This window comes from Electrophorus electricus, chromosome 18, assembly GCF_041902795.1.
Source record: "Electrophorus electricus isolate QZ-2024a chromosome 18, ASM4190279v1, whole genome shotgun sequence".
NCBI lineage: Eukaryota > Metazoa > Chordata > Actinopteri > Gymnotiformes > Gymnotidae > Electrophorus > Electrophorus electricus.
In genome coordinates this window covers 12360172-12385619 of record NC_137514.1, presented here as the reverse complement: position 1 = coordinate 12385619, position 25448 = coordinate 12360172, and the positions used below count along the sequence as shown (strand labels likewise).

At 43.6% G+C, this 25448-nt stretch overlaps 2 protein-coding genes across 4 annotated transcripts; both read left to right on the top strand.

Moving 5' to 3' along the window:
• Positions 1-395: 395 nt before the first annotated feature.
• appa (amyloid beta (A4) precursor protein a) lies at positions 396-22404 on the top strand. 3 transcript variants are annotated; one of them, XM_027005591.3, is made up of 17 exons: positions 396-626; positions 9606-9773; positions 10198-10327; positions 10548-10660; positions 11182-11372; positions 12226-12494; positions 12828-12995; positions 14487-14620; positions 15099-15173; positions 15431-15589; positions 16742-16870; positions 17179-17278; positions 17927-18145; positions 18261-18314; positions 18887-18960; positions 19351-19497; positions 19849-22404. In XM_027005591.3, the coding sequence occupies exons 1-17, from the start codon at positions 567-569 to the stop codon at positions 19948-19950; spliced, it is 2292 nt and encodes a 763-aa protein (XP_026861392.2). In that variant the 5' UTR covers positions 396-566; the 3' UTR covers positions 19951-22404. The 3 variants fall into 3 exon arrangements, with proteins under 3 accessions (XP_026861392.2, XP_026861391.2, XP_026861393.2); XM_027005590.3 differs by having other exon boundaries at positions 398-626; positions 18887-18978; XM_027005592.3 differs by lacking the exon at positions 12828-12995 and having other exon boundaries at positions 398-626; positions 18887-18978.
• Positions 22405-23514: 1110 nt separating this feature from the next.
• On the top strand, positions 23515-25418 carry atp5pf (ATP synthase peripheral stalk subunit F6). The gene is made up of 4 exons (XM_027005628.3): positions 23515-23673; positions 24201-24371; positions 24552-24676; positions 25315-25418. Exons 2-4 carry the CDS (start codon positions 24202-24204, stop codon positions 25341-25343), a joined length of 324 nt encoding a protein of 107 aa, XP_026861429.1. The 5' UTR covers positions 23515-23673; position 24201; the 3' UTR covers positions 25344-25418.
• The last annotated feature ends 30 nt before the right edge of the window (positions 25419-25448 follow it).

Genomic DNA, 25448 nt, shown 5'->3' with positions numbered 1-25448 from the left:
GAACGAATCCTCCGAGAAGACTTTGAACCAGGTTATATCTTCAAGCAGCTGCTGTCTGACGAATCACCACATCGTGGCAGCAAAGATTATTTCGTTCTATAATAAAATGTTGCCTACGCCCCCGTTTTTTTTTTTTGCTGTGCTATACTGCCAGTAAAACAGTTCACAAATAAAAATAAAATAAAACAGGTTTAATATACTGAAGCACGTAGAAAACGTTACCATCGTTTCAAGTAAGCTTCTTAGCACAATGATGTATACAAATATGTATAAAAACAGCTCACAGATTAATTACATCTCTATTGATTTTAAAGATACTGGGGTGAATAGAGTCGCAATAATATCCTGCAGAACTACACACATTTGAGTCATTCCTTTTCCCAGCCTCCTTTGATTGCATTCTGTCTGTCCGGTCAGGTGACGCGCGTTCGAGCAGCTGTACAGCCTCACAGTCATCACACTTTTCACAGGACCGACACGAACGGATACGTCGACGTCGTATTGTAGCCGACATAGAAACTCGGTAGCATACAGAATACTGGGAGCGTTGTAAAAGATCATTCGGAATGGGGGACCGCGGGGTTTTCTTGCTGTTGCTGGTTGCGACCTCGGCACTGGCGGTTGAGGTAAGGATGAAATACAGAAATGTTGCGTTGTGTTGTAGATACGACAAGGGTGAGCAGCGGGACTCCGCAGCGATATACCGCTGTATATTTCAACCTGCCTGACTCGTCAATACTATGATGGCATGTATTTAAAGCACTGTAAAACAAAATACACAAAAATATTTCTTTAAACACATTTCCCCTCATCGAGGGCACATTTTGGCTATTTGTATCGGTTATGTGCTTTATAAGCCAGAAAGAACGGTTATGTTTTTTTAAGGGCTAACAAAATCTCACCTTGAGGCTACCTCGGGGATAAATGGTAACAGCTACGCTAGCACGAATATTTAGAAACGCAGTTATAACGCTTAATAATAATAATACATCACGTTATAAATCCTAAATTTCGGTAGACAAGATTTTGTGCTGGTTCGTGTTATTGAAATCAGACTGAACCGGTTATTTTATTTACCTGACCAGTGTATATTTAAGTTGTTTAGCTATATTTCCGAAAGGGGTTCGTTGTTTATCGTTAAATGGGCCTATATCCTTTTTATATATGCTGATAATAGATCACATTATGCCATTGTGTCTCACACTTCTCTACGTAGCCTGCAATAAACGTTTAACAACAACAAAGAAAACGTTTTTGTATAGAGGTCGTCTTCACATACGGGCCAAATTATTTTTGCGGGGACAAGATACAGTAATACCCACAGCTTACGTTTAAATTACTGACCGCGAAACGTATGAGAGAATATAACCATCCGCGAGGCTACATATGTACTTGTTCCATCGGTTCGTTTAAAAAATAAGTTTATGTTGGTGTCAGTGTAGGTTTGTAGAAATCTAGACCGTTGTCTAAAAATTGCGCAGTTGTAGTCCTGGTTAAATTTAGCGGTGCTGTTCAGAAGTGGGTGTGAAGAAATGTTATTTTTATGTTTCATTTTTTTTCTTTACGTTAATGTAACGGTTTGTTTGACTGTACAGATGGAAGGCCTGTGTAGTAATTAGCAAGGAACATGACCACCTCTGTTTGCCAAGCTCTGCTTTTTTAATGAATATTTCTCCGTCAACATGTTACCTACATGTCGTGGGTAGGGATGGTTGGATGTATCCAGACAGAAGCAAGATGGCGGCGGTTAACTGCAGTAACTATGCCAGTAAAGTCAGTGGGAGTCTGCCTGAAACAACATTTTTTATATAGTAGTTGTCTGAACAAGTAAATACAAGCTTTTCTTGAACGTAACAAGCAACTGGCATTGTTATGCGGTCTACGGCAGAACTTCACATAGTAGTCTCTCAACCTTAAGGCTGTTCTCTCAAAATACCAAGCCTTCGTTTTTGTTACTGCAAGTCATATCTTGTCCTGAACTACATTTTAGATTGACCACGTTATCACGAATTCCACCGTCAGTGTGGTATTTTCAAGGTAACCGTCTGCTCTCCACGAGGCTACATAACCTATAGGCCATAGAAAACTCGCGAGTTGACTGAGGGAATTTGCGGTCCTTATATCTAATACAAATGTACGTGTCTATGACCTTAGAAATAAACTGATCAGAAACGTACGTTTAGCTTTATAACAGCTAGATTCATGTGATGAAGACGTCTCAAGGCTTGCCTGGATTGTAACAACGTATGTCTTTGTCGAGCGCAATATCTCAGATTTCATCTTGTGTGAAATAACTTCCCAAGTAATAAGCAATAAGCTCAGGTGACAACTTTAGTACGACGTATGTGGGCTATGTTAGTGGAACAGCTATATCAAAATGAATTTGGAATAGCAGTATAATTGTCATCCCATGCTAATTATCTTTAATTCCAGTGACACCTTAATTAAAGTCAATAATTGGGTGACTTAAATAATGGTTGCACTGAGGTTTACCTGCTAGGTGTTCCTCATAGGGTGCACAGACCTTTCAAAATAAAGGAGCATGATTGTGTTCCTTTTATGAGTATGACGAGACGTTCACGAGGTGACTACAGCACTAGCCACCTCACTAGATTGACGGCTCTCCACCATTATTTTAACCAGTTTCTTTGTGTATGGCCTTGGAATTCAGAATTATGGCTAATGAAAATCCTCTGTTCCAATAATGTAGTTTTCATGTATTTTTACTACTTTTTACTATGCTTTTTCCAGGTGTAGTGTCATGTTAATTATGACAATCCTGGTACACACATTTTGATAGTATTTAGGCTATACCAATTACCCTTCAGTCAAATTTGCCAACCTTTAGACATCTAGATTTTATTAAAAAAATTTGCCTCAATTAAATTAATAATTTCTGGTCTAAACCCACTGCCTAAATACCAGTCATTACTGCTTTTATTACTTGATTCTGCCTGTTTATATAGAAACTTCAAATGACGAAGAAAAGTTTGTACATCCAATGAATTTTATACTGAACTTTGAGGAGAAACCTAAATCTTTATTCCGAAAGTCCTACACTTATTTATCATCATGGACAAGTTCTTTGTTCTGACCGATGTGCCTTCTTGTGTGTTCTTTTCAATTAGCCTTGTACCACAGCCTTTTCATTTTGAGCCACAGCTCTTGAAAGGTCATGTTTCCTGCAGTGGAATGGAAAGCATTCAGAGCTGATCACCATGAAAAGCCCAGCACTGAATACGGGTCTTTGTTTGGCTACAGCACGGTCTGTCAGCAGGTGAGGGATGTTGTGTCTGGAGAGATGAGCGGCACAGTAGATCGCTGTATAATTGGGATGGCCAGCTGACCAGGATTTGTCCTGCCTGTATTGGCATGGCTGATTTGTTACCGCATGCAGATGCAGATGCAACTCAATTCTGTTGTACGGAGAAGATGAAGCTGGGCAACTTCCTGCTGGCTGGTTGACGGGGGGGGGGGGGGGGGGCGTAGATTATGAGATCCATAGCTAACACATATTCTCCAGTGGTTGTGCTGCCTTGGCAACGGGACTGTTGCTTAGTGGGGGCGAATGACCTTTGACCTTCACAGTTGACTATAATCAGGAAGTGTGAGTAGCACAGAGCTCAAATGGTCCATGGGGCTTTGTCTTGAATGGAAACCGGGGAAACAGTACCCATGGCATTATGGTGTGATCTCACTACAGGTAATAGCCTGATGAGCTGTGGGTTTGGCTTCACTTTAGATTCTTACTGAAGGGGGGGAAAAAAGAAATATTTACGTTAACGATGGTGGTTTCAGAATCTTTCAACTTAATTGTTTCATTTAATGTTTTTCCAAACACGGAACAGAGCAAAGAATAAACCAGTTAAAATAACATGTATTCTTTGATTCATAGAAATATACTCTGCATCTTCATAGAGAATCTCTGTGAGTTTAGGCTTATTTTTCAAGTGCATGGGCACGACAAACGTTACACAGGCGCGGCTGTGTATGGCTGGACCCTTCTCCACCTGCACTTTTCAGGGGCTGCTATAACACCCAGACTACCCATCGATGCACAGCACCTGGGCTATAATTAGCGCTCCCCCAGAGAACCATGTCTGAGCTGGGCCAGGGTGCAATATTCCTGTCACCCTGCTCTCATTCCTGTCACCGTAGGGTCCTGTCCCCCCACCTCCCCCTGCTTTCCTTTTGATACAGTAAAGCGTGATATTTCCATTACCAAATCATGCTCAGGCTGTTTGGAGAGGATTAGTGGAGTGCCCTGAGAATTTGATGATGCAAGATGTAGGTCTAGACTAGCATGTGAAGATCTAAGGCAAGCATATATTTGTACATCTAAGAGCTCATGCTGTTTTTTCCCTGCACAGACATATGATGACAAAATACGGAAATGTTGAAGAAAAAATGTTATTTATGTATATGCACAAATTGAGTGATGCTATATAATTATTTTATTTATATATATATATAAAATTTAGTAGGAGTAAAAAATTTTATGACTAATTTTAGGTCACTTATGACAGGGTGGTGTGGTAGACATTTGCTGGCCATGCAAAGCTGTTCATGATTTTCTTGTTTCGCTCTTATTCACTGAAATAAAAAGGAACACTTCCTCTGTTTGTCTGGCCACGGGTGACGTAAAGACAAATGGCTCACCCTCTGCTGTGTGCACCCCACGGTCTGTGTACAGTGCATGTGATTGTTCTCAACTAGAATGATCTGGCAAGAATATGTCTGAGAAGGTAACAGATATGTTGAGTTGTTTTGAGGGATGACCTAAATTTAAAGGAAGTGGGAGTAGTTTTTCCTGAAGGAGTTGTAAAACCTGTTTGGTGCCCCACATTCTCATGCTTCACCATAAGAATTGTCAGCAACACTAAGAAATAGCTGGTAAGATCACGTTTAGGTGCACTGTGGTATTACATTTGCCAGAACTAGGTATTGTGTATCTTCCATCATTCCCTCCCCCACCGAAGGCTTGAAGGCAACAGATCTTCCATCAAGAGACAAAGAGAATGAGTTACAGTCCATATGCGTCTCTCTGTAACAAGGGCACCAAACAGGTTGACTTATGTGTTGCCATGGTGAAGGTGGAGGTCAGGCAGCGGGCAGCGTAGCACTTCTGAGAAATCGCAGTGGGTTCCCTGCAGGCTCTCTGGCCAAGGGCTCGACTCTGTCATTCAGAGACAGAGTTCCGTCATTCTCATCCACCTCTGTCCTTACCTCTCCTCCAACACAATGCATTTCAATGATTTTTATTCCCAATGGAGCAAAGTGATGCTACAACTTAAAAGTTCCCTTTCAGAATTATCATTCAACATTTGCCCACTGATGAATACATGGCATCTAACTCTGTTCACATCTTTAGGCTATTCACATACTGGTAGATTGTTGTTTTAGAACAAAGATTAGCATTCTTGACTGTAATCTTACCATAAAAAACCTTTATATAGAGACTGCTGAACTGGTCCTATATTGGCACAAAGGGGTGGGTGGAGGGGGGGTCTCTTCCAAATGGGATTGTGGGGGTGAGATAATGGATGGATTGTTGAGTGGCGTCAGAGCAGTTGAGTGGGGGGTTGGTGTGGCAACAGCCAGTATCTGTAAGAGCACACATCTCCGCTGTCTTTGTCGTGGTGGTTGTGTTTGTGTGTGTGTGTGTGTGTGTGTGTGTGTGTGTGCGTGCGTGCGTGCGCGCACGCGTGTCAGTGAGTTGGTGCAGTGCAGGGTGGAATGTTGGCAGGCAGTATGAGGGAAAACGAGAGGCAGACTGCCCTGTAATCATCGCAATGCATACCCACCCCGAGGATCTGGTCCTAGCAACGAATAGCGGATATTATTTTACACACATGCCTGAAAGCTTAAGGGGAATGCTCAGATGATTTTGTTTTGTTTTTTTTTCCCCCCCTAACTGTGTGTGCGCTTTGATTACCACCTCTATCTCTCTCAGACAGGCACACCCAAATCTGCTATCACTCTCCACCATTTGCTTTGTGTTCTGTGGAGGTTTACTACGTAGCTGTTATTTCTTTGTCTTTGGTAAACAGTTTACATTGTTATCCTGCATAAACCCAAAAATATTGAATGTATGCTGCTTATTTGAATTTTTAAATAAGTATTTAAATTTTGTATAGAGGGTTTTTAATCATTGACAGACTTTTGTCTGTGTCTCATCAGCTTTTGAACAACTCAAGTTGCTATGACCAGGAATCTCTTACTCTTCTTATATCCAGTCAAAGAATATTACAGCACAGCTCTGAAACCCTGTCTGTTAGGTGAGGGGTTCACAAATGTTCCTCTCTGATAACACAAGTTCACAACTAAAAGTGAGCCAAGTCTCAGAGGCTGCTTTAGAGCGGATTACATGCTAAAGCTTTTGCATGCAAATGTGATTGAAAGTGCAAACACAGCAGATGGTGGGAAATTCATCCTGGTCTGTGAGGAAGCCGCACCCACAATGAACTATGTGTTAATTTGGGTCAGCTAGAGAAGGTGACCCATACCAGTCAATAGTTCAATTGCATTGTGGAACAGTATGATCTGTTTTTCACTTCCTTCTAAAATCTGAGAAGTCTTGCTCTTGTTACTTTATTTGAAATTGTATTTGAAGAGAGTGAAGATCATATCTCAGCATGATTCCACTGTGTTTTTAGTTGAGCCTGTTTTGCTTATCAGACTGAAGGCATGGTTGCGTCAAGTCTTGCAGTTTAATCTATTGCTATTATACTTTTAACAAGGAGGTTTTCTCATTAGTTAAGGATTAAATTGGTAATGGTAATTTCTTTCATGATTGTAAAAAATAACTCTGTTTTGAACAGCAAACATCCAGACAAATGGTGTAAGGTTATTTACAGGTCTACACAGAGAATTGGGAAGAATGGTGAAGATTCTGAAGTTGACTTACTCCTGTCATGCCCAAAGATGGGTGTGGGTGAGCAAAGGGCTAAAGTTACCTGGTTAGCTCAAGCTACTCATTAGTAACTGCATTGTTCATTCCTTCCAACAGGAGCATGTCCCCAAAATAATACTGAAGTATTAACTTCAGGTCAGCCCTAAATGATGGGTTTGTAATCCCACATCCTTTCACTCCATTCATCACTTTGACTTCACCGACATTTTATCCGTGTTGAAGTTATTGGTTAGTTCTCCTATAGCCCATTTTGAGTACTGGAAATTGCCTTTTAAACCCTTTTACGAAAGATAAACTCAAGTGTGTCCATTTGCTTTCTTATCAGTGTCCATCCAAGCAGCCTAAGCACTCTCTGTGTGCCCACCATCAGTGGAGAAGCGTGTCCCAGGCTCTGATCTTGGCCTGGGGTTTATTTGATTCTCTCCAGAGCCTCCCTGTCCAACAACACTGGCAAGAGTGGCATGAAAAGAGGTAGCAAGGGCAACCAGTGGCTGGCTGCAGCAGGCCTATGTGAATATTATGGGTTAGTAATTGTGACTAGGTAACTTGCCAGGGTGAATTTTATGGCCATCTTTTCTTAGACTGAGGCCAGTAATAACTGACTAATAACTTTACGAACCCTCGGGTATAATCTTTTTAGTTTTGGAGAACAGAGGTGGGGAGCTAATTTAAAAAAAAAAAAAAAAAAAAAAAAAAGGTTTATTGCAAACTTTGGTTTTTTAAACACCCACAGTGCACTTGAACATTTGAAACGAGGCTTTTGTGAAGGGATTTTTAAAAAAATTTAAGATCAAAGAAAAAACGGAAGTAGTTCAGATAGCCTGATGGCACTCTTTCAGTGGCAAGTTTGTCTTGTACAGTTAGTTATCACTATGTAACCATCTCCTCTGCTAGATGGAGATTATATTCTATAGTTGTTTTTCTCTAGTCCAACTCCACTCTGCTCATGCTGTGTGAACTTATGCTTTCCCTGAATGTTAATTACCTAAATGTGATTAGTCTAGCACATACTAAATGTCAGTCACCTACAAGGCAACTTGCTCTTGTGCCCTTTTCCGATCCTTGTGTCAGACTGCTAGTCAGCAGTGGCATATCGATTAGCGTCGTATCTTGTTACGATGTCTCGGAAGATGCATTCGATCATTTGGGAAGGCTTGAAGGAGAAGTCGTGAATCTCATGGCATCACTGATGTGGACTCTCTTATGCGTTAGGCTGTTCACTTTAAGAAGCACTTTCAGGTTCATTGATTGTGTGGAAATTTGTCCCTAGTCCCTACCTTGTTGGGCTACAGATGGGTGGGATTTGTTTGATCTGAGAAGAACTGACTCTCTGTGTGTGTGTGTGTGTGTGTGTGTGTGTGTGTGTGTGTGTGTGTGTGTGTGTGTGTGTGTGTGTGTGTGTGTATATACATACTGCAAGGGATTTGCACTCATGCACCTTGTATGTGTGGGTGACCTTGAAGGACATTGACTTCACATCCCAATCCAAATGAGCAGTGATCTGATCTGCCTGAGACTGTGTGTGTGTGTGTTTATATGTGTAGTGTGTATCAGATGTTTCCAGTAGTCCACTCTATTCATAACGTGTTCCGCTTCTTCACAAACGAGCTGCTGTCGTCTTGACGGCGCATTCAGTGTTCTAACACGATCACAGAACAGAAAATGTTACCTTGCTTCCCCCCCCCCCCATCTTTGTTATTTCGGCCACAACACAATGCCGTCTTTGAGTGATGTTTTGCCTTTGCTCTATGCTCCCACTCGCCCGCAAAAATACCTTCTCGCACAGGAATCGCACAAATCAAACAGAAATAAAAGACCTGGTGAGAAAAATAAGAGTTTCTGTTTTATTAACTGCTGTTGCTTTCCACACTAGCTTTGATAGTAAAAAGCTCTAGGGCCCATTTACAGTAAACGCTCATCAGTGCTGCCACCTGTAGACCAGTGGCAGAATGCCCGTAGCTGATTTGTGAATTTGCCTTATTCGGGGCAACCAGCAGAAGCTGGTCTTCCCTTCCTTTCCTGATGACATCAGCGTTGTTCCACCCCATACAGCAGATTAATTTAAGCATTGTAGCAATCTATGCATGTGTAATTATACAGGATGCAATTTTTAGGTAAAACAGCATTTTAACAAAGCTGTATGGGTGGGGTCGCCATGCCTCCATTAGTAAACCTTATTGTCCATCATGCCACGTTTATCAAATGTTTATAAGTTTCTTCTCTAAATTATGTTATGTGCATGTTCTCCGAGTGATCCTGGAATGTCTTGTAAAACTCTCTTAATGGCTGACAGCCTCTTATTTTCCCATGAATCCAGCCGCTGACATGTGCAGGACTGTTTTGTGGTGCCGGGTGTGTTGTAGATGTTTTATAATTACAAGGCAGCAGTTTTCTAAGGCAATATAAATGGGTGAATGTGACAGCACTGAAGAAAAGGAGGGACAGTTTGAGCATCCCTGTGAGAAGCATGGTGAAAATTTAACAACAAAAATATACTCTTCTCATCCACAAATAAATGCCTGTCTCCGCTATATGAGGAATGGTGTCATGAGTGTACAAAACCTCAACCACTTTCTGCTTCCAAATCTAAATAAGATATCCTGGACAGTGTTAAAATGGAAAAAAAAAAAAAAAAAACTTTATGCCCATCAGCTACAAAATGTGCAAGTCAAATTCCCGCTTGTCTCCCCAGGTGCCGTCAGAGGAGGCTGCGGGATTGCTGGCCGAGCCGCAGGTGGCGATGTTCTGCGGCAAGCTCAACATGCACGTCAACGTCCAGACTGGCAAGTGGGAGCTGGATCCCTCAGGCACCAAGAGCTGCATCGGCACCAAAGAGGGCATCCTCCAGTACTGCCAGGAGGTAGGCCACGACCCGTGGGGAGAAGGGCAGGCCGGAGATGATTCGGAGAGGGGTGGTGCAGAGGAGGGTGGATGTGCAAAACAGCAAAGGGAGGGAAGAAGTGAAGGGCTATGAAGAGAGGGAGGGACAGATCTGGCTGACGTGACTCGGCTCCTGAAGGATTTTAGTAATTAGCCAATAAGAAAAGTGCTAAATTGTCCAGCGCATTCGTGAGACATTGACCTGTGAGGGAGAGGGGACTGAGCGTTGTTGTCAAAGATGCCACGAGAGCTCCACGGGACAGATGGGTCCAGATGTCCTAGCATCTTGGTGAATGGACTGATGTGGATGAGGGAGAGTGACTGTGCACAAAGCATGTGGTGTTGGGGGCGGGGGGGGGAGGGGGGGGTTGCTCGGCTGAACGGTCAACTTAACATTCCTGCAGGTGTATCCAGAGCTGCAGATCACAAATGTGGTAGAGGCCAATCAGCCGGTTAGTATCCAGAACTGGTGCAAGAAGAGTCGCAAGCCGTGCCGAAGTCATGTACACATCGTGGTGCCCTACCGTTGCCTAGGTATGGTGTGTGTGTTTGTTTGTGTGTGTGTCCGTCCTCTCTGCTACCTATTTTGTTCATGGGACAGGGATCTGGTCCTCCAGGGACAAGATAACACCTATTTGTTATGCCAATACCTATTTCCTAGTCACAGTGTCTGACATTAAAATGTATAATTACGTTTGGCATCGATTTGCATATGTGCAGGTTTCATGCATTTTTGATAAACCTTTTGCCTTAGTCGGGGAGTTTGTGAGTGATGCCCTGCTGGTTCCTGACAAGTGTAAGTTCCTGCACCAGGAGCGGATGGACATGTGTGAGAGCCACCTACACTGGCACTCCGTGGCCAAAGAGGTGAGGGGACACTGGACAGGACTAATTTAGAACTATACAGAAACCTCACATCAAGCTACTGTAAATAATGCCTTGACCCGTGAGCATCACATCATTAAACCTGGCATTACACATGAGGCATGTTTGCATGACTTGTCAAACATGAAGCAGTTTCAATGGCTTCTGCTGCCATTGGAGCTGGTATGGAAATTCAGCCTTTGTCTTGGTTAGACAAATGCATGTCTAGACTCGCTGGTAGAGATTTCATTTTGACAACGCTTCTCCAGCACGTTGTCCCCCAGGATAGTTGTTGAGCATCTCTCAAGGACTTAAGATGCACCTGTCAGTCCTACTTATTAGATCATTCCCGTACCACGGCCAGTCTCCTTCCGTATCCCGACGTTGTCCCTGTAGGCACAATAGAGGCCTTTCCCACTAGTAAACAGATGATTGAAATTGTTTTGAAAGGAATCAAGTCCTACTGAATGTGTCTTTCCAACTCTACTATCTCTCTCTCTCTCTCTCTCTCTCTCTCTCTGCAGTCTTGCGGGGACCACACCATGAACCTCCACAATTATGGGATGCTGTTGCCCTGCGCAATTGACCGTTTTCGCGGCGTTGAGTTTGTGTGCTGCCCGGTGGAGGCAGAGAGAGAGACAGACAGTGCCGACATGGAGGAGGACGACTCCGATGTGTGGTGGGGAGGTGCCGAGAACGACTACACCGATAACAGGTGTGCCACACAGACACACCCTTTGGGTTAGTGTGTATATATGGAGATTTGGCACCAGACTGTGTTACTGCTGAGATGGGTCCTGATATTACTTTAGCTAAATTTACTCCAAACCTCACATCCAAAGTCTTTCAGCCGTTTTTTGTTGGTGGTGTGTGTGTGTTTGTGTTTGTTTGTTTGTTTTTTAACAAAATGTTTTTTGCTCATTTGGATCAGTAGTATCTGTGGGGACATTTTGTTCACAAAGAGATTACAATAAAATACTCACACACACCCACACACACACACACCAACCAAACATGTAATTCTGTTCCTGTGTGTGGCAGTCTCATCCAATTTCTGTCACGTGTCCAATATGTCTGTGTCTTTTCCCTAAAACCTGAAAGAAAATCTAAATCACATGGAACCAGGGCCCTAAATGTCCTTAAGCCAGAAAGCTGATCTCAACCAGTGTCTTCTTTTCATATCTTAAAGAATAGATTAATAATGGTCTGGCAGATCAATGCAGATACTTGATAAACATGAGCCTTGTTTTTATTCCCCTTCCAGTTTAGGCTGCATTTGGATAGCAACACAGCTCTTTCTGCACATGGGTTTGTGCTTGTTTAGATCCACAAATCCAATCTGCTTAAGAACCAGTCTCATCATAGCAATGGTTCTAAAGAAGACTGTAGAACCTATGTACTCCTGTGTGTGTGTGTGTGTGTGTGTGTGTGCACACGCATGATGCTATTACCCACTGGACTGTATATCCACAAACTAACAACCACTCAGGCATATTGATGTGTGAAAACATAACTGAACCATAAATTTGTTTGGGTTTTTTTTCCTGTGTTCTTAACCGTATGTATAGTATGGCTCGGGAGGCGGAGCCAGTGAAGCAGACAGAGGTGGAGCCTACAGCAGCAGAGGATGATGAAGACCTTGAAGATGAAGAGGAGACTCTGGATAATGACCAGGATGGAGATGGGGAAGAAGAAGAAGAGGAGGAGGAAGAAGAGGAGGAGGAGGAAGAAGATGATGAGATGATTGATGAGCGTGGTGACAATGAGCAGACCACCAGCATTGCTATGACTACCACCACGACCACAACCACAGAATCTGTGGAGGAAGTAGTCAGAGGTAAGAGAGTGTGTGTGTGTGTGTGTGTGTGTGTGTGTGTGTGTGTGTGTGTGTCAGAAGAACAGTGAGCATGTTTATGTATGTTCATTATTTCAACATGTCACTTCATAGATCATCAAAAATGCAAGAGTATGGTTGTGTTAAATACAGTGACCCATTAAGAGCCACATTTTCATTTTGTGTGTGTGTGCGTGCGCATGCTTGTGTGCGTACGTACATGGATGTGTGCTTGCATGCATGAATTTGTGTGTGTGTGTGTGTGGGTGTGTGTGCGCGGGCGCACGCATGGGCGTGTGCGTGGCTGCATGTTGATGCGTGCGTGCCCCCTCTCAGACGTGTGCGGGGCGAGTGCAGAGACGGGCCCATGCCGGGCCATGCTGCCCCGCTGGTACTTTGTGAGGGAAGAGGGCCGCTGTGCGCCCTTCATCTACGGTGGCTGTGGAGGCAACCGCAATAACTTTGATTCGGAGGAGTACTGCCTGTCCGTCTGCGGCAGTGTGTGTAAGTCGCATGTGTGGTCCCACTCTCCGTCATCGTCGTCAACCGTGGCTGCGGTCACTCTCTGTCCTGGTGTATGAGCTCTCTCTCACACGAGTTCACCCCCCGCCGCGCCCGCTCAAACACCCTCACGAACAGCCTCCCGCAGCGTGCGCGAGCATCTGAGAAGACGCATTAGCACGTTAGCGTCTTACTCTCTATATGTTTCTCACTAGGAAAGCCACAGCTTGGTTTATACATGACAACAAAGCTTGGCTCAGCTGCTCCCTTCCATCTGGTGTTCTTCCACTGACTAACGTTCACCATGTACGCACGTGTGCGTGTGCATGCATACATATGTGCGTGCAAGCGTATGTGTGTGTGTGAGTGATCACACGCTTGCCTTTGTGCTGCAGTGACTCTGCAGTCCTGACTGCTTGCTCATCATGCCCTGAATGACCCTCTGACCTTTTAAACTCATGAGAGTGCTCATGATTGACTTTTGGAACTTCCTCCTGTTTTGTTTTTCTCTTTCTCCCCTTTCTTTTCTGCTCTGTAAGCCCTGGTCACACAACCATTCCCCTCATCACAGTCCTTCAAGAACTACCAACAAGGCTCAGTTTCAAAATGCTTACTGGAAAGTGCTTCTAAAAATTTCCCTCTTCCTGTTGAAATGGGATCAGGTTTCAAATTTTGTACCTAAGAGTATAGGTTATTGGACTAATTTAATTACAGACCAGTACTGACAACTTTAGGAATTTCATTCTCGCCAAATGCAAGATTTTTTTTTTTTAAACTGTAGGACATGCAGTATATTTTTGCGCAGTGTTGAAAATGAAAGCTTTTGTCCATGATGTCAAAATAAATTCCGCTTCCAGTGCTATAATTCATGAGTTCTTAACATTCTTCACATTGGAAGCAAAACCAGCTGGTATGTATCCCTGGGACCAGTGTGCTTTTGAATTAAGTCATTTGATTAAACTCATATGTCCATTCATTTGTTTATTCACTGAAAGATCCAAAACCTTCAGTTAAACGATATGACTATATGAGACTGCGGAGTCCACTCACATGTCAGAAGTAATTTAGCAGTTACATTATTTATGGTGCAAAGATGAAAAAGCATCCCCAATTCCCTTCCCATAAGGAATTTGTTGTACTGTGACTGACACTAACAAAATGTTGCTGATTTAGATTGATTCCCATGCTTGATGAATTCAATTTGAAATTGTTTACATCTCTGATTACTTTGGCCCCGTTTTCAGACTTAATTTTACAGATATTTCTCTAGCCAGTCTACTCTCTGAATGACTAACACTGCAGTTGGACATGCGCTGTGTCTTGCTCTTGCCCAGACTAATCGTGTGTGTGTGTGTGTGTGTGTGTGTGTGTGTGTGTGTGTGTGTGTGTGTTAGTTGGGGGGGGTGTTGGCTCTGCTCCCTCTACTCCACTCAGCTCAGCTCATTGCCTGTTGCTTTTAAACACTATCCTACCACCACATCTCTCTGCCTGCAGTACCCACCACTTCACCCATCTCCTCGGACGCCGTCGACCGCTATCTGGAGACCCCAGCCGACGAGAATGAGCATGCGCACTTCCAGAAGGCCAAGGAGAGTCTAGAAGCAAAGCACCACGAGAGGATGTCTCAGGTAAGGGTGTTCGGCAGGCTGAGATGGCCAGTTAAGGGGAGGCCAGTGTTGCTGGGCAGAGGACTGACGAAGCAGGACACCCAAATGCACACTGTACACGGTACAGACAGACCAAGAAGTACAGTGCTGATGGCTGATGACACGCACTGTAATTGGATTCCACCTGGAAGACAAAATGGTCATCCCCATTTTGTGCAGTGACTCAGCCATTCATTCGGCTGATCTCGTCCTCATGTAAGAAGTTACTGGCAGTCCAGGCAGGTTGAGACGCTTATAAGGTCTGGCTAGCAGATCGGAATATGACACTGCAAGCCTAACATGCCTCAGAGCTTCAGCCTTCCCAGCTTGGTGGTGTTACCTGCATGACAGAGGGAGAACACGTAATAAGAGTTCGGGACTTGCAGGTAGCCAAGTTGTGAACAAGCCAGAATGCAAGCATGACGTGGTGTCCTCATCGTGGGCTTTCTCCACTGTGCAGGTGATGAGAGAGTGGGAGGAAGCAGAGAGGCAGTCTAAGAGTCTGCCCCGCGCTGACAAAAAGGCAGTCATACAGGTGAGCGCCGCCCAGCTGAGGTTTCAGCACCTGGAAATTTCCCCTGAAGGCATAACGCACACACCATCCTGAAATTCAGCCTTTGGGGTTTTATTAAGGTTGGGCTCAAATTTCAGATTTGATGTTCCTCTCCTCCGCTCCTCTGGTTTCTTCTTCGAGAAGTTGGAAGGAGGATCGTTGCAGAAAGGAATGCCTCAATAAAAGTCTCTTCTGTTCTGTACCCAACTGTTCTCTCTCCTCCCCAACTCCCTGAGCAGCACTTCCAGGAGAAAGTGGAAGCACTGGAGCAGGAGGCTGCAAGCGAGAGACAGCAGCTGGTAGAGACCCACATGGCCCGTGTTGAGGCCCTGCTCAATGACCGCCGCCGCCTAGCACTCGAGAACTTTCTAACAGCCCTGCAGGCTGACCAGCCACGGGTATATATATATATATATATATATATATACACACACACACACACACACACACACACACACACACACAAATCCAGTATTTAAAACCTCCACAGATATACTAAACGTCTTAGCTTGGCTGTTGCTGCCTTTCTTGCTCCGAGTATTGAGGCCAACCAGATAATGTACAGAGGAGAGCACAAGCAAAAACCATTCCACACATAGACACACCCAGACCTTTTCACACAGCTCTGACTTCCAGTCATAACCCTTCACCATCTGTGCCTCTCCATCCCTCCTCCTCTCCCTCTGCGTATTCACCCGTTTTCTGCTCCACTGCTTTCCTGACACTTATCTCCCCTTCCAGTACCCCCCCCCCGCCTCTCTTTCCTTTAGCCTCATACTCAATCCAATCTTCGTTTTTCATTTTCTTGCCTGTTCCAGTTAAGACTGTATGCAGACACACAAAGGGGAGCAGAGAAGGAGAGAAGAGAATTTGATTATTCAAAGAGGAGATGCTTATTCTAGACCTGCTACTACTGAGGCCTCATTTTCTTATATTTAACAATATTAGGCCATAAATGTAATTGACAGGAAAATGTAATTATTCCTACTGTAAAATCTTGGTTTTAAAAAAAATGCCTGTGAATTTCATAAGTGCTGCTACCGAAGCAGTAAATATCATTAGCTTTTAATGCATTCCATTGTGTGGATATAGGTATGTACTAGTAACCAAAGGACTCGCCACCATACTGCTAAAACACACGAACACCCTTAAGGTGTGTGTGTTTTTCCTTAAGAACTCCTTTAAGAGGTTGATGCTTTTCTTTTGGCCATAAACTCCAGTCTCCAGTCCAGTCTCTATGCTCTCGAATGTTTGTGTAGCCATTACTAGAACATTTAGCCTCCTCAGAAGAGTTGGAAAGCACATATTCCTTTCAAATAATCAAACATACGAAGCTACTGGCAGCACATTCGCATTAACATATTAATACACGTTAACAGCATGAAAGCATGCCATATGGCTGCCTATATGACTGCTGCCAACTCTCGACACTCGCACCTAAGGCAGCAACAGGATGACGAATAATGGCTGACCATTTGGTCTGCGTCCTATTCCAAGAAGAATAACCACTCTTTCTCTCTCTCTCTCTCTCTCTCTCTCTCTCCCTCTAGCCACATCACGTGTTCATCCTGTTGAAGAAGTACGTGCGTGCGGAGCAGAAGGACAGACAGCACACCCTGAAACACTTTGAGCATGTCCGCGTGGTGGACCCCAAGAAGGCAGCCCAGATCCGTCCCCAGGTAGCCAGCCAGGGCCGCTCCTGTTCCAGCCTTTGGGAATGGGATGACCTGGCAGACTGTCGGGTGCTCACCTGCCATATTGTGGGACTGAATCCAGATTGTTTTGAAGCCTTTTTGTGATTTTATGATTTGAGCTTGTAAGATTAGCCTTGGGGGGGGGGGGGTTTATTTCATAACATTTGACTTCTCATTTGATTTTTGAAGTCAGAAAGGCCTGTATTGATTCAGGACCTCAGTCATTTTGTAGTCAGCTGAAAGGATAAAGGGATTAGAGCCTCATGCTTCAAGCCCTCTGGCTTCACCTTCAGGTGCTGACCCACCTGCGTGTGATTGAGGAGAGGATGAACCAGTCTCTGGGGCTTCTCTACAAGGTGCCCGGTGTATTGGAAGATATCCAGGATCAAGTGGGTGAGTGTCTCTCTCTCTCACACACACACACAACAGCTTACACATAAAAACATTTAATGACCTATAACCACTTGCATCTTGATTTCATGTAGGTTACTACATATCGTGTCATATTACAGTATGACGACTTGTATCTGTTGCTTCTTCTTGTTTTGTCCACCCCCACCGTGTGTGTGTGTTGTGTTGTGTTCTATGCGTCATTTGACCATCTGTGAGTCCCTGAATCAGTCATAGTCTATTTCTCTCTCTCCCCATGGTTTATACTCTTTTGCACTCTGGTGCCACTCTTTCATTAATCGCAGCTTTAATTAGAGCTCCAGCATTGATCTCTGTGTCTTTAATCTCCTCCTCTGTCTCTTGCCCACTCTCCTTTGTGCTTTGCACTGCGCTTCCCTGATACTTTATTGCTCTCAGCTCTTTTAATTTGCTCATTTCAGCTCTTTCTTCCACAAACTCGTCGGGCCCTAATTTTCTCCCTTTCCACCATGTTTGTGCAGCTTTCTACTCTGAGCTGGGTCAGCTCCATCACGGCTCGTCAGCCACGGAAATGCACGGCTACAAACGCTGAGGCTAAAAGCAGACGACTCGGGTCAGGGGCAGTCCCAGAGCTAAGCCCCTCACCTCTCTCTCTCTCTCTCTCACACTCAGAGCTCCTGCAGCGTGAGCAGCAAGAGATGTCGGCACAGCTAGCATCGCTTCAGAGCGACGGCAGGGTGAGTTATGGCAATGACGCCCTGATGCCGGACCTGCCTGACAGCACGGCCACACTGGACCTGCTCCCATCCGAGGACACCCAGCACCTGGGCCTGGATGGCCTGGGCTTCATCCACCCTGAGAGCTTCAACCAGCCCAACACCCAGAACCATGGTATATACCCACACAAAAAGTCTCTCAAACCTAGTTTCATAAAATATGAAGTACACCACAGTATAAGTATGTGGCGTGTTCACTGACAGTAAGGTCTTTTCCACTCTTCGTGTAGTTGAACCTGTCGATGCTCGGCCAATCCCCGACAGAGGCCTTCCTACGAGTCCAGGTGCATTTATTACACGTAATAAAGCCACATAAAACTGTCAGAACAAATTTAAGGCAGCATTGATTAAAATAAATGAAACCGTAGGACATACACTAATTGGTCAATTTCATAAGAATGCCATATTAATATGGTGTATTAAAATGATTATAAAGTGATGTCCAGCAGCAATGCTCAGCTAGACTGTGGCATTCAAACAAGGCACGATTGGTATTAGGGGGCACTGTGTGTGCCAAGAAAAGTATACCCCCGCACAATTATACCACCATCAGCCTGATCCGTTGACACAAGGAGAGTTGGGTCCATGGATTCATGGTGGTGTGATTCTTAACTCAAGCCATTGACCCAATTATGAATGATTTGATGCATTTCATCTCTGCCACATGACTGGCCGATTGGACAGTTGCATGAATAATCCGGTGTAAAGATGTTCCTAATGAAGCTGCTGGTGGGTCTGTGATGTATAGTGGGGAGTGTATTTAATATGGTGCTATAACGGATTGGGGAGTGTGTTTAATATGGTGCTATAACAGCATTTGCTCCATCTCCTGCCACCCTCCGCCCGCTGGGTCTAGTGTCTGGGCTGAAGCCGGAGGAAGTCCCTGAGCTGAGGATGGAGGCAGAGGAGAGGCGCAGTGCCGGCTATGAGGTGCACCATCAGAAGCTGGTATATAGTCACTGACGTGTGCGCACGCGTACACATACACCCCCACACGCGTACGTGCACGCACACACACTTGAGATGGTTTCTAGACTCTAGTCTCCCTTCCCCGCATACACAATCTCCCAAGATCAGATCTAACATGGTGCCAGGAGAGTCTTGCAGCATCGTCCTTGTTACCACGTTACAAGGTCAGGTTGGCATGGCAACAGGGGCCCATTGCGATAGCAGCTGCCATGGCTTCCCCTGAGCATTCTTGCTAGTGCTAGAGTTATCCCCACTGCTATTTTAATATCTTTCTTTCTTTTCTTCACTTTTTTCTATCTCCCCGACTCCCTCCCGCTCTCTGCCTCTCCCTCATTCTCCCTCACTTGCTAGGTGTTTTTTGCAGAAGATGTCAGCTCCAACAAGGGTGCTATTATTGGCCTGATGGTCGGCGGTGTCGTCATAGCAACCATCATTGTCATTACCCTGGTGATGCTGAGAAAGAAGCAGTACACGTCCATCCATCACGGAGTGATTGAGGTCAGCACGGGTGGGCGGGTGCAGCATGACTCGGTGCCTCTGCGCCTTCTTCAACCGCATGTGACTGCCAGACCTGTTTTCAGTCTGCCATGTCCGCTTCATGTGAAACTAAATGCGGGTTACGTAGTTCTGCAGTTCTTGAGTTCTGATTCTCAATTTGTCATTTGAAGTTCAGATTATTTACTTTATTCTATGCTCTCGATTTCCATGTCTTTATTGCATGCGTGTATACAGTTGATTTGATGCTATTGTTGAATAATATAATGTTACTATATATATTTAGATAAGCATCGCTTCATTATTTTGCAAATTAATGTTATCAATCCTCTTTCACCCCACCCCCCGCCACAGGTGGATGCTGCTATCACTCCAGAGGAGCGCCATCTCTCTAAAATGCAGCAGAATGGCTATGAGAATCCCACCTATAAGTTTTTTGAGCAAATGCATAACTAAGGATCCATTTCCTAGGCTGAGTCCCTGACCCCTGATCTCTAACCCCCACTACCTGTAACCCCACTCTGGACAGTGTAGGGAAGAGCTTACTTCACATAGTCCACAGATGATTGGTCGCTTCCCCTGTCAATCAAAAAGACTTGCATCTTTCACTGGCTGTGGGGTGAGTTGGTCAACCCATTGCTACTGCAACTCTAATGCTACTGCAAGACCTTGGTTTTCTAGCGTGGCGAGGAAGTGCCCTTAAGCACTGATTCAAGGTTAGGTCTTTTCCCTTCCTCGATATTGGCCAAACTTGGATAGAGTTAGCTAATCCAAGGTCTGTTTAAGGACATTTACCAGAGTGTTCCCACACTGTCCATTCCCACACTACTTCAACTGCTAAACACTGGGATATAAAGTTTAAAGACACTGCTGTCCCTCCCTCTCTCCTCATCCCTCCGCTGTCCCTCCTTCTCCTCTCATCCCTCCTTCTACAGTCACCTATCCTGATCGTCTCCCTTGTGCGCTTCGATGACAGCTGTGCTGTGTTGGATTATGCCGGGTTATAAAGGATAAAATCATAATGACGATATGATTATAGTGATGAGATTAATCTACTCTTGAATGAGCTCTTTATTTTAAGATTTTTTTATTTTGGTTTGTTTTTCAAGAAAAAAAAGAAAAATCACTGTAAAAAGGAGAAAGATTAGAAGAATTTTTTGTTGCGTCTAATGTGTTGCCGTAATGCAGGAAAATTAGCTGTACCTATTTAGTGCATGATGAAAAACATGAAGAAAACTCTCTTCTGCTATCTGAATGGATTCTTTCTCATGTAGAGATCGTCATTTTAGCAGGGTTTAAACATTTAGTATCTTCTTGTGAACACGTGACTTAAATTTCGGTAACGAGAAAACGGATGTAGTCTAATTGGCTTTCTGCTTTATCATGTAAACACAATTTAAGGTCAATGCTTTTTTTTTTTTTTTTTTTTTTTTTTTTTTTTTTTTTTTTTTTTTTACTTTGCTGAGTTCCTCCAGTACCTGGGGGCTGGATAAATCTGCCTGTGTACATTACATGTCTTTACGTTTGAGAGTGCTTTAATCCTATGCATTTCGGAGATGGATTTTGTTGCTCCCATGACCCACTTTATTTAATTTCAGTCTCCATTCTGAAATCACGTGGTTATGTGTTTTGTAATGGGATTTCCAGGGGCTGGGGCGTGGGTTTACCCAGAGGGTGGGTACAGTGGGGTTGGGAGGGGGGGGGCACATTCACTGTGTGTATTGTACGCGTGTTCTTTCCAGCCAGCTTTGTGTTTTTGTATGGTCCCATGTGCTGATGTAAAAGAAAAGCAAAACGAACGTAAAAGAAGAAGCAAAAAAAATTAATGCCTCTTGCCCTCAGCCTCTCCTGGTTTTCACGCTGCACAGGGGCGTCAAATGTTTTTTTTTTTTTTTTTTTTTTTTTTTTTCTCCTTTTCTTGTTCTCTCTCTGGATTCTCACCTCTCGCTTCTGTAACTATGGCAAAGTTGAGGAACAGGTGCAGCACTTTGGGCTGTGCTTGTGATGTCCCTCCTAGCTCTACACGGTCTACAGGCACTCTTCTGTCTTTTGCTTCCCCTTTTTTTTTTTTTTAAATTATCGGGCTTATTACAGGATGTCACCCCGAATGCCAGATTGCGACCACGCGAGCCAGATACTTGTCATGCATATACGGGGTGCTTAGCAGAGCAGGGGAATATAGAACAGACATGGCAAAGAGGGTAATTGAACACTGAACTAAATGAGAAACAGTGCATGTGGCACAGTCTCAATTCTGTTCCCCTGATTTGGGGGGGGGGGGGTGTAATTAATATAATGGCGCTGATCTTGAATGAGTGGCTGCTTGCTAAGAGATGCTCTACTTCCATGGTCATGCAGTCTGATCCAGGATCAGGTCTAGCCTTTGCACATCTGATTTGGTATATTGGGTAGGGGGATGTGCATGGTAAGCAAGCCACTCAAAAGTCTCACCTAGCTCTTCTAATGAATGTGACAAACACTACACTACCCATCTAGCATGCATAGAAAACGTTTGCACTGCTCTGGTGAGTGTCTTCAAACAAAAAGGAGGAACGTGTACAATTAAAAACCTCTTTTTCCCCCCTATTTTTTCCTCTCAGTGAGCTGATTGCAGGATCTCTTATAGCAGTCTCATCAGGCATGAAAAGACTGATGCGGAAACTCAGCAGTGGCTGGTTAATTACATAGGCTAAAGCGGCTCTAATTGCAGTTATTTGATCACATCTGCTGAGGAAGGCTTTAGGGATGTGGGCAGAACTGCACTGTAGATGCAGAGAAAGCAGGGTTTCTTCATTTTCATTTTCTGTGACTTTTTCTTCCTCTCTGTAACTGTATGAAACATTTGCTTTGACTGGGAAAACTATGCTTTATACACTGTATTCCATAATAAAGTTTTGAATGTACATAGTTTCCCTGTGTGGTGTTTCATCATTCTTTACACAATCTTAAGTGTTCTAGACCCTGAATCCTAATGTTTCAGTAATTGGTATGCCTATAATGTATATCTAAAGTGTGTGTGTGTGTGTGTGGCATGCAGGCAATTTATATTGAATGAGACTAGATAATCAATAGATAGTGAATGAGACTAGATAATCAAATATTTAAATCTGAATTCTTCAGAAGGCTATGATCTTGCACTATAAGACTCACAAGGAAAGGAACACAAGAGCAGGACCAATTTTTTGCAAAATGTTTGCACTGCCTGTAAAAGAAGTACATTTCATAGACTGAGTGACTAAATTAAAATGGGCTAAGTCTAACAAAAGCTTGTCCTTGTGAAAAGCAAAAAATTAGACCATTATTTTCCCAAAATACGTATCCAGAATAACTAAAATTACAATTCCTGTGCAAGTAGCAAGATTTTTTTTTGCAGTATTTTATATTTTAGTCCTCCACACACTTGGCAACATTTGTTAGAAACGCTTTGTATGTGTACAGTTAGAGATGAGATTTGTGGTCGTCAGTAGTTTTTAGCTGTCGGTTCTTCCTCTGATTACGTTTCTCAGCACAGATCCGCTCTTGGTTGGATGTTTTTTGTGTGATAAGGCAGCATTGACAGTTTACGTAATGGTGTGATTGAGGGAGTTGGCACAGCCGCGTTGCTGAGGTGTTCATGCACAACTTTGGCGTTGTCGCGGCAGTGTTGAGAATGGTAGATATCCAAATAATATCTCAGCTGTGCAGTGGTCAGAAACTAGCGAGCGATAAATGGAGCACAGGATGACACACATTCGTACCAATACTGTAACTCTACACCTATAAAGTGTATCGCTAACTTGGGCGTAGTTAATACAGTGGTCCATGAGTGGGTGTGTTTGTAAATCAAATGAGTGGCAAATAAATGTGTTGCCAGCAGTCATTGACGGTTAATAGATTTCTGTGGGTGGGGAGGCAAAGCGTAGGTAATTAGAATCGTCTAAAAACAAGAATATGGCTATTTCATGAGTCGGCTAGTCCGGCTGTATGTGAGCTTTTTTTTAAACCCACGGGGGAAAATTGTGATATGCAGCCCTGTGTGAGCAGACTACCTCCGTTGGAGCTCGGTAGGTGGTGGCACTGCGCCTTCTCATCGGAAAGAAACAAAACGAAGAAGGAGAATTACCCCTAATGCTCGAGGGTTGGCCTGGCCGCCATTGCTTGTGTACGCTGATTGCTTTGAGGACGCGGGATAGTTGCAAGGTGACTGCGCTGTTTGTTCTTCTTTTACAGGGTTCCTCGTACCTGGAAATTGTAGCTAGACATCTAACTTTTGTATAAGTTTCCTTTGGAATGCAGGTGGTTGTTTTTGGTGTCGGATTATGGCAGCGCATTTCAGATTTGTTATCTTACGCCATTGAAGTAAAATGAAAGCCTAGCTAGTTAGCCGTCATGTTTTGTTCCTAGAGATTGCTAAATTCATTTCATATAACCTGTTAAAATAAGTCCTTGACAGGTCTGAATAAATGTAGGATACGTAAATCATTGCTATGTTAATGGGATGGGACACAGCGGCGGAAAAAAAATGTGTTGGCGGTAGCTTGTTGGTTAGCTAGGTTATCTATCTTGGCAGTAAATTACGGTTAAATTATGCGGTGTGCCCCACCACGATGCTAACGTTAGCTTTATTAGCAGTTGATATTGTTATCAGGGGGAGCTTAAAAATTAACAGTCTATCCAATTTGCTACTTTTTACGGTAAATAATGCGTTTGACTTTATTTCATGTCAGAATGGCGCTCCGTCGGCTCTTCCAGCTGTCTTCACTGTTCCGCTCAGCAGTGACGGTGACACTGCGCAGGAATATCGGCATCTCAGCTGTGCTGTTTAACCGAGCAAAAGAATTGGACCCTGTACAGAAACTGTTTCTGGACAAGATCCGCGAATACAACACCAAGAGCAAGTTAGTAAAAACAACCGAGGCACACGAATATTGGTGCAAAGCAATTCACTTATGATTACTGTTTCAGGCACTTTTTGCCTCAGTGGAACAGTAGTTTATGCTCCATGGTTTATGAAAAATGATGTTTCTTAATTTTTTAAAGTAGATTCCTCAGTGCATTTTCTTTTATCCTATATTAAGGAGCACAGGTGGAGTTGTTGATGCTGGCCCCAATTACCAGAAGAACCTGACAGAAGAGGTTGCAAAACTACAAAGGTTATACGGAGATGGAGACCTTACAAAGTTCCCTGACTTCAAATTCCCAGGTCAGTAATCAATTTTCAGTTTGACAGTACAGTAGTATTACAGTCTAAAGGAATAGGTTAGACTGTGTCAATAAATAGGCTTGTGTCCATTATCTTATGAGAGGGCTCTGGTTTTTTGCCCAATAAAAACAACATTTATATTAAGCGCAAGCACAAACACTAACTCTGTTCTCAAAGGCTGTTTCACCTTATTGACATATAAAATGAACACAATCCAGTTCATGGTCCAAAGTGGGGCCAGGTAAGCAGTGAACAAGAATTTAAGATCATGTGTTGAACACAGTGCTACATAACCGGTGTATTTCATAATGAACATTATTTACTCTCATTATTTGCAATAACTTGATGATGGTACAAAGGCCAACACTTTAATCTTGCTTTGATAAGCAAAAGAGCCAAATTTATGCCCAGTTATCCTAAAAGAAATGGGTTGATCTCTGTAAACCTGGAGAGACATTTGACATACAAAAGAATTTGAAAATATGTGGGAAGAAAGTTAACTTCTTATTTCCTGATCAGAATGTACATCATAATAATGTAACTTTAACGCAGTGGTCGCTGTCTTCAGTGGGTTTCACTTTACTTTTAATCTGCTGGGTTTTCTGTGTTACCTCATCCTCTTTTTTTCCCCTCAACAGAACCCAAGCTGGAAGAGGTGGCTAAGTGATAAACCCTCTGCTCCTGTGTTTGTCTCCTAAATGATTGGTGTGAATATTTAATAAATGACCTTGGTTTAGAAATATGCCATTGTGTTCATGATTATGGCTATTTG

Bases quoted from the DNA above. Each gene is read 5' to 3' on its own strand.
- appa (XM_027005590.3), top strand. From the start codon at position 567: ATGGGGGACCGCGGGGTTTTCTTGCTGTTGCTGGTTGCGACCTCGGCA. The intron at 14,621-15,098 runs GTAAGGGTGTTC...TCCACTGTGCAG, and splicing joins ACCACGAGAGGATGTCTCAG to GTGATGAGAGAGTGGGAGGA. The intron at 18,315-18,886 runs GTGCATTTATTA...CGCTGGGTCTAG, and splicing joins AGGCCTTCCTACGAGTCCAG to TGTCTGGGCTGAAGCCGGAG.
- atp5pf (XM_027005628.3), top strand. From the start codon at position 24,202: ATGGCGCTCCGTCGGCTCTTCCAGCTGTCTTCACTGTTCCGCTCAGCA. The intron at 24,372-24,551 runs GTTAGTAAAAAC...TCCTATATTAAG, and splicing joins GAATACAACACCAAGAGCAA to GAGCACAGGTGGAGTTGTTG. The intron at 24,677-25,314 runs GTCAGTAATCAA...TCCCCTCAACAG, and splicing joins CCCTGACTTCAAATTCCCAG to AACCCAAGCTGGAAGAGGTG.